The sequence below is a fragment of the Volvox carteri genome, assembly GCF_000143455.1.
Source record: "Volvox carteri f. nagariensis unplaced genomic scaffold VOLCAscaffold_1, whole genome shotgun sequence".
Lineage (NCBI taxonomy): Eukaryota > Viridiplantae > Chlorophyta > Chlorophyceae > Chlamydomonadales > Volvocaceae > Volvox > Volvox carteri.
This window is the reverse complement of record NW_003307545.1, coordinates 1,963,124-1,971,662: the sequence shown is the minus strand read 5'-3', so window position 1 is coordinate 1,971,662 and position 8,539 is coordinate 1,963,124. Positions and strand designations below refer to the sequence as shown.

The 8,539-nt window shown below is 56.3% G+C and overlaps 2 protein-coding genes across 2 annotated transcripts in view; one reads left to right on the top strand and one right to left on the bottom strand.

The window, feature by feature from the left end:
• Positions 1-1,173: 1,173 nt before the first annotated feature.
• On the top strand, positions 1,174-6,573 carry VOLCADRAFT_102706 (uncharacterized protein; the record flags this gene model as incomplete). Its single annotated transcript, XM_002946044.1, has 9 exons — positions 1,174-1,283; positions 1,688-1,881; positions 2,101-2,212; positions 2,275-2,340; positions 2,583-2,784; positions 3,550-3,636; positions 3,706-4,077; positions 4,739-4,747; positions 6,046-6,573. 9 exons carry the CDS (start codon positions 1,174-1,176, stop codon positions 6,154-6,156), a joined length of 1,263 nt encoding a protein of 420 aa, XP_002946090.1. The 3' UTR covers positions 6,157-6,573.
• Positions 6,574-7,030: 457 nt separating this feature from the next.
• VOLCADRAFT_86001 (uncharacterized protein) overlaps positions 7,031-8,539 on the bottom strand; it is a gene marked incomplete at both ends in the record, with an annotated part of 4,925 nt that continues 3,416 nt past the window's right edge. Inside the window, 2 exons of the mRNA XM_002945685.1 lie at positions 7,031-7,534; positions 7,842-8,288. Of these exons, the coding sequence (XP_002945731.1) occupies positions 7,031-7,534; positions 7,842-8,288 (951 nt within the window). The remainder of the gene's footprint in view (positions 7,535-7,841; positions 8,289-8,539) is intronic.

Here is an 8,539-nt window from a genome sequence, read left to right as displayed (position 1 = left end):
GAGCCTCCGGGGGCATCAGTGTGTTCTTTACCAGTAGTGCCTGACCTCTGTGGAAAAATGTATGTATGTGTATGTATGTATGACGTTCATTACACTGTGGGCTTAAAAGTCGGGGGCCCAGGGCCGAAACACAGCGCGGGGCCCCCAGGCGCACGCGGCTGGTTAATCTCGCACATTCCGCCCACGCGCGAGATACGACGGCAGGCACTTAGCAGCGTTCTCTACCGGGGGGCAGCGCTGCAGCTAAACGGGCTCTAGGTCCGCTGGTCACCTAACAGAAACAAAGTCGCACCCGGGGAGTTCTTCCTACGGGCAGAAAGTACAGGAACAACCTCAAAGAGCATGCGTTCAGGACCTGCGCAACCGGAGCCCGACGAGTCATCCCGGACTGGAGAGGTCCAATAAGCTCCAATAAGTCTCAAACAGAAAGAGCGCACACCATAAGACGTCCAACAGTCTCCTGAGACCACTTCCCAACCCCGCCTCTCCTTTCCTGGGCTAGTCCAAGGGAGGTATAAACCGCAGAGGGGGTAACACCGCACCTATCCATGCACAGCGCTGGGGCCAACTGAAAAAGTGCGCGAACGGGGAGATCCTGCCACGACACCCGGTGACTAGGCCTCCGAAGAACCGCAGGGGAGGATGGTAGCAAGATCGGCGGGCCCTCCTTACTGCTCTACCAAGGCGGCTGACTCTCAACGCCCTTATTCACCACGTCCCGCAGCACAAGGACCCCGGCCTCGTACCTCGAGAGAACCCAGCCCTGCGCGATGCGATCACTGGGTGGTATGATATAGCACACAGCGCATAAATTTCATTGCATTATGCTGAAATCGCAATGTCAGGTCGCTGAGACGTGACTGTTCAAAATGTTGCATATCCGTTTTTGCGTCAGATCGCGGAGTCGCAAGTGCGCACCAGGCGCACAGGGCACAAAAAGCGTTATCGTGGTCGTCGGCGGAACCTTGCTTGCGGCACATGGCACGCACTGCACATAGAAGGCTGCGGCGGTTGTGGTTCCGTTCAAATGTACGGTACGGCACTTACGGGACCAGCAAATGGCGTAGGCTTTTCTTGCGAGGCTTTTGCTATAATCCTAGTATTACAGGGATATGCTACTTCAAGGACTAAATCGTTAGATCCCATTTTATTGATATCCTTTTGAAGGGAAAAATGTTTTCCGATTATACGTCTCCGTTTTCCCAGAAGAGGGACTGTGTTTACTATGTGCCATGGCTGTCGCTGATCTCGTTTTTGCTTGTGCTTGCGGGGACAATCACCTGGTAAGCAGCTTGGGAAGCTTGGGCTGAGGCATCAGTGCGCTAAATAGCGTGCTAAGCGGCGAGCAGACTGTTATTGGAACAGAATGACCGCGATGGTATCTCACTGCCGTTTGGCATGAAAGCACTTCTTTGCTAGAAAATGGGTTTGTAGGCTGAGTTTCGGTTGGGGCTCGTTAGGAAATGTTTAACCAGGCCCACGGCTCTTAAACTCCGTAAAATCTGCACGCATGTGTAACCAACACTGATACCCGTTCCTCTCATTCCTTACGACACGCCTACCCCGTTCCTGTGCCGCTTCGCTCCTAGCATTACAAAGCCCCCTTTTTACTTCTCACTCTCCACTCATGTGACGTGCCTTGTGGATACACCAAACCCGTATCCACGCGCTTCGACACTCCACGCAGGGGTGTTGGCACGTCCGCTGCCATGAAAAACATGAATCTTATGGTGGACGCCCTGCGAATCAATTTTGAACTGCAACTAAACACCGCTCAGGTGGTTGCGGTCCTTATCATTGCCGGTTGCTGTGTCCTGGCCGCGGGTATGCTGGCCATGAGCAGTGGCAGGTCCTGCACCGAGTACGCAGTCGATAAACGGGGTGCGTCAAGAGGGACGGCGACGCGGCTCAAAGTAGCGGCTTTCAGAACAGCATGTGATTGTGTGGAATGGTCGACGTTTGGCGCGCGTTGTTTCCACGCGCCCAAGGCATCTGCGTCTGTGCCACGTGCGATCTTAGCTTGACCTTGCCGCTCACCTTGCTTTAGGTAGTGTTGTTATCATGCTGTTGCGCTTGATGCATGTCCGTCCGACTCCGCAGGCGCACCGACCCGCGGGTCGCGTTTCTGGCTCGGATTCTCCGCAGTCGTCACGGTACTCTGGTGGATGGTCTTGGTACTGCTCATGTTCGTCTTCTTCGTATGCATACTGTGGTGAGAGGGGCGGGTGGGTCCGCCTGCTGTCATCCGTGACTTCCCGGTACTCGCTTGGACAGGTACTCGCTTCAGCAGTTAGAGCATTTGCAGGACCTGCACATTATCACCCGTGTCAATAAGCCGTGGTGTGTATCGGAGAGGAGGGGGAGGAGGTTCTCGCACGTGTCCCACTCCTCTTGCCTCCCAAGTCTCACCAAGTCTCGCCACGGCCCACTGCGGTTCCTGGTCGTCGCTCTGCAGTCCGGACACCCAAATTCGTATTGGCATGTTTTCGTTTTCTATACCCCCGTTCGTTGTCCTTCGTCCGATTGCCCAATTGCGGGTTGCCACTGCTTTCCCGCTCTCCTGCGGCAACTGGTCGCTTCAGGTTCGGATTAATGTTCGTCGTGACAAGTGTGCTGGATGTGATCGTCGAAACAGCCGATGATTTCGTATCTTGGGGCATCGAGTACCACAACGTTACCAAGGCCATCCTGGAAGCCCAGCTAGGTCCTTTGCCCGACTACATCGACACAAACACCTGCCCTCCGAACTGCCTCGACTTGGATATTGCTGCCTACTTCATCGGGGTAGGTTTGGAATTGAAGGATTTGGATCCGGATCTAAGGATTTGGATCCGGATCTAAGGATCTGGATCCGGATCTGAGCTGGGACGGAGGTTTCCACACTGGGGTCTGGTTCCCAGGCCTAAGCTGAAAAGTAGGCCCATACGTGTCTCGGCGTGTAGCCAAAACTGGGTTATAGTGTGCTACCTCGGCCTGTGGCAAAATCGCGGCGATGGGGCCCCGAGCCGACATCGGGGGTTGGAGTTGGGGCCTAAAGGCTGGACTGTACTTGTGGTGATGAGGAGCGATTATAAAGACATTGCAAGAAATGTGCTATTGTTCTGCTCGCTTGCCTGCGTTTCGGAATGCGCCTCATCCATCCTTTCGCCATCGCCGTGCCCTTCTTCCCGCCCCCCCTCCGTTTGTAGGGGTGGGATGAGACCACCCCCTACCTACTGTTTGTGGGGGTCCGGATGGTCAAATATCCCAAAGGCACTTGCGTATGCAGCGAAGTCCGACATGTCTTGCCTGCGTATGCCTGATCTGTGAGGTTGAAGCAGGCTTTTCAGGTGGTCTCGTTACACCTTCCTGGTGACTTATCAATTGATACGCGAGGGTACATACGTAAGTACGATCCCTTCTTTGTCTCGTTTCCCTTTTCCATATAGGGCGTCTGCCTTCAAAGAGCTGTTTACCCTGCGACTTGAAGAGCGGTTTTATCTGAACCATGCCCCGGCCTTCAAGAGCTGTTTTATCTGTTCCCTCGACGTTCCCTGTCGCTCTCTGCAGAGAGAGGCGTGCATCTGCGGTGCGGGCGTGATGGCGTCTGCATATGCCTACGCGGTCAAGGCCTCGAGCGCCACGGTGGCGGTGGCGGTGGGCTGCTTTCTCGTGTGGGTGGGTGCCTCGTTCCTTCTTATGAACTCCACAGCCGACTTCGCCCAGGCCCGGCGCGAGAGGGCGCTGCTGCTACGGGTGCAGCGGGCGCTCGCTGCGAGCGGGGGTGGCTTCACGGGCGCAGCAGGAGTTCTGTCCTCGGACGCGCCTCAGCAGCCGGTTGCGGCGCCGGCGGGGGGACCAGGCATCGAGCTCACTGCCGCCACGTACGGCGTTCAGCCGAAGTACGGCGAGGGGATCTACGCTGACGTGGACAAGGTGCCGCTGCTGAAGAATCCTCAGCAGGCTTACCCGCAGCCGTACCAGGAGCAATTTCAGCAGCCGTACCAGCGACCGCAAGAGCAGTACCAATACCAGGACCGGCCCGCGGTTGTTGTGGTTCAGCAGAGCGATGTCCCTGCGGACAGTCAGGGGCGCCAGGTGCAGCACGAGTGATGCCAAAATGCGGCGTAGTCGTGCAGGGCTTGTTAGGTTTTGAGAGTGTGTTCAACAGGTTTTTAGATTGCCCTAATGTTGGAGCACACCCAACGTCCTTAGTTTGACTAAGTTAATGTCCGGCTCCGGCTGGATTATTGAAGTGGTTTCCGTATATGTGGCTGAGCGCATGCCCCGTGGCGCATACACCAGAGTGTGCTCGTGCTGTGCAAGGCTCTGCTATAACCAGTCCGAGCCGCAATATGTGGATAGCGATATTGGCACTGAAGATTCCTTAAGAAAGGCGATTACAATGGTACAGTGAAGTCAGAGACCCCGTAGGGTCCCATAGCAGGGTGTGGGTGCGGCTCATGTATGTATGTATGTATGTATGTATGTATGTATGTATGTATGTATGCAAGCCGAAGAAGATAGGTTTAGGCACTGAAGGCTGACTTGCATTCCTTGGCTTCGGCCTTGTCCATAGTAGCTTTGCGTATGTTCACATACATGCGGCTGATTCGTGCCTTCTGGTGATTATTTGCGACGTGTGCGCGTGCGATATATAGCTGGGTCAGCGAACGGGGGGCCCCTTACCAGGTCATTATATAAGTCTGGATTATGTTATAACACCACTGGTTCGGTCCCCCGGTACATGGCTGCGCAGCCCGGCCAGGTCCGTGGGAATGGTGGGATCTTGGTGGGATGATGTTTTTTTGACGGTGTGCTGCTGCTGCTGGTCTTGCCATGTTGTTCATATGTGGTTGGGGAGGGAGGCCTCCTCAACGCGCTTGGTCATCTGGAGGCGCGGTGCGGGTCGTGTAAGGTGTCCCCGGGCATATGTCGTTGTGGTAGGTTGCGGCGGTCCACCAGCAGGGGTTTGCTGCGTGTTAGGGTTTGCGTTCGAAGTAAGGGCTTCTTTCTATAAGGGCTCCTTTCTATCTGTGCTTCTCAAATGCTATATTGACGTGGGGGCCGTAGTAACAGCTTTTTTGCGATGCTTGGGCGATGTGCGGAAAGAATGTTTCCTTCTTGGAATAGGCGGGAAGTGTGCAGCGCTTCGCCCCTGCTGCTTGCGGCTTGCCTTCATCCAATATCCAGAGTTACGTTATCATTGTCGCCTGCGTGCATATCTGCTTACTCTGGAATACTCAGGCTTTACTACGTAAACATTAGTCTTTGATGCGCGTGGGGATACAGGCCACGGAGGTTGCTACTGCTCGTAGGGTGGTAACCTCAGGAGGAGGTATGCGTGTGATGGTGGATATTCGATACCCCCCGACGTTTCGTTCATATTGTTTCAAGTCGCTTGTACATTTATTCCCAGGGATATGTTTTTCTAATGACTCAGGTTGTATATCCGTCCGGCGGTCATGGCGACGGGGACGCAAGAGCTTTTTATCTATATGTTGCGGAGTAGCTACAGTCAACCGTCAACGCTGCATAGGAATTGCAAGGAATATGCGTGACTGGGTATCGTACTTGCAGGCGGCGGTAGCGGAGTGCGCCTGATGGTTTAAATGGCAGGAGGGGGAAATCCGTGCGTGAGCACCGGCACATGCAGACGTGCTGTGTAGGCTTATGTGATGGTGTTAGGCTTTTTTTCGTTTTCTTGCTACTTAATCTTTTTTCCTCGCTACAAATGGGTAGTTAAGCTGTGTGAAAGTGTTCCGCAGTCCTCCTGCCGTCCCCTTTCCCTAATGCCCCGTGTTCTGCACGATGTGGGGTATCGTGTCCGGTGTGTTTTAGGCAGGTGCATGAATTAGCTGTGAGCCGTGAATGGTAACTGGCATCTGGCATCGTCCTTTGTGTGTCCATATTTTTGTCCATATTTGTGTGTGTGCGAAGGGGGAAATGTAGCTGCGACGCTGTGTGTCTCGTGGAAGCGGCTTCCCTGAGGATGTTGAGCCGACGCAGCGCCGGCCGCTAGTAAGTCCCGTAGTAAGATCTCGAGAATCTTTCCTCGGGCGTCAGGTCGTCGAGCCAAGCCGTGCCGAGCTGGCCTGGGTGGGCACCGACTACTTCTTGATGGAATTAGCAGTCCTCAAGGGAGCTAGGGAGGGCCCAGAGGCCAGCGGGAACTGAACGGGATGCTTTTGTGGGCACGCCCAATACCTAGCAAGTGCTTCCCGAATATGGTGACTGTGGAAACCCTAGGTGGTGCCTTTATTTCGCGCTCGCTTGTTCGTTGATGTGTGAGGAGTGCATGGTAAACCGTCCCCCGGCGCGACGTTGTTGTCGATTATCGTGCCCAATTCATTAAAAGATACCAATTGATAGGGTGCACCTTGCACCTATTGCAGTGAAGAGGCTGAATGTAGGCAGTGGTGCAGTTTACGTGCGCGTAGGATGTGTACAGGCCTCTCACTGGCAGTGGCACGGGCCCTCTCGCTGTCACCATGATAGCCACGGGCCCGCCGTGCGCCGTGCCCAAGGCGCTCGGTACAGCATCAGCCTCGGAGCGCGCTGATCAACCTCCGACAGCCTGTGGGGATGACATGCATACACCCCCTTAACCTCTGTGGCACGGGATGAAGCGGCTTGGTAATAGCGCCATAGCGTGTGTGCTAACTTACATACATACAGCTCCGCACGCTCTCGCAGTTGCAGGTGGGCCTTCGATCCCAGGGCGGATGCCTGACTGGTCGGTTGAGGCCCGTTGCTGTAGCCAAGCCCGTGGTCTATTAAGGTTTTTAAAGACTTATTCCTTGCTGTTGCCTTACTCCGCAGAGTGTCCCTCGTGAACTTTCCCCACAACACGGCCTTATGCTGCAATTGTCTACATACGATAGACGCGGACATAAGCACATATCAGTGTTACAAGAACCTTGCACGAAAAGTCACTCAGATGACTCTCTGCCACAGCGAAGTGCGCATCGCACTGAAATAACTCTCGAAACGGAAATCACGAACCGCATCTCCGCATATCACACCTCAGCCGCAGGTCACACCACAAACGTCACAGATCCGTCCTGCGGAAAAATTCATTGACACAGTTGCTCAGCATCACCAGCGGATCATCCGGATCAACCAAGCTGTACTTGTTGCCGCCGCTCAACCCCCCCACACCCAGAGGCCCCCCGGCAGACCCCGAGTGCCGCCCGCCAGCTCCGTCCCCATCGCCGTCCCCCCGCGCTCGTCCCCCCGCCGGACTGCCACCACCACCACCACCACCACCACCACCACCACCACCACCGCCGCGGAAGAACGGCCCAGCGAACACCGCCGGGTCACCGGGCAGTGGCAGCTCCAAATCCGGCAACGCCTCCGCCACTGTGACTGACCCGCGGATCACCGGGTCCTTTGCCTGCCACTCCTCCAGCTGCTCCAACTCGCAATCCAGCAGGTGCGGCGCCACGATGAGTGCGGGCCGCCGTCGCCCCGCCATCCGCTGCGCCAGCCACTTGACCGCCTCCGGGGTGTGACCCTCCTGCCCCTCACGCGCCGCCAGACCCAAACACACCTGCGTACGGACACATGCAGCGGACAGCGCACACACAAAGCGCAATTGTCGGCATGCGTCAGTTCGCGATGTCTGTCGCGATGTACAACGGAGCACGTCGACGCCGTCGTCGTGACAAATTCGGGTAGTGGCCTGACGGCGTGACATTGTTGGTAGATATGAATACACAAATTCGGGTAGTGCCCCGTCCTCCAGCTCCTCTTTTCACCACATTACACATTACACCACAAACACACACACACACACACACGAACAAATCCCCGCCGCCCAGTCTTCTTTCCCCTTTCTTCCTCTCCATCCGTTGTACCTTGCACAGCTGCTGCAGGTCCCCCAGAGGCAGCAGACCCAGGTCGTCGATGGCCGAGTTGTTCAAGTCCAGGTACTGCAGCCGCGTGGCGGCGGCCGCCAGAGCCGCCAGGTCCCGCGCCTTCAGGGGATTAGGGTGAAACGCCCGTACGACGACCTCCGTTAGCCCCGGTAGCCGACCCAGGATCTGCGCCAGCCCCGGCCAGATGTCACAGTCAATATCCAGCCACAGCCGGACCTCCTGCGCCGACCCAAGGGTCGCCATGACTCGGTCCATGCCGGCAAAGTCGCGTGGCGGCAGCGGTCCGTCGCCGTACCGCATGTAGAAGGTGGCGATGAATGTCGTGAGGCCGGGTACGGGCATGAAGGCCGCCAGCTCCGGGAGGCAGGTGTCCTCCAGCCGCAATCGGCGCCACCACGTGATGGAACCAGGGGCCTTGGCGCGGACCTGAGTGGGTTGGATGAGTGAGTGAGTGAGTGAGTGCGGGCGGGCGGACGGGAGAGTGAGTGAGTGAGTGAGTGAGTGAGTGAGTGAGTGAGTGAGTGAGTGAGTGAGTGAGTGAGTGCGGGCGGGAGAGTGAGTGAGTGAGTGAGTGAGTGCGGGCGGGCGGGCGGGAGAGTGAGTGAGTGAGTGAATGCGGGCGGGCGGGCTGGAGAGTGAGTGAGTGAGTGAGTGAGTGCGGGCGGGAGAGTGAGTAA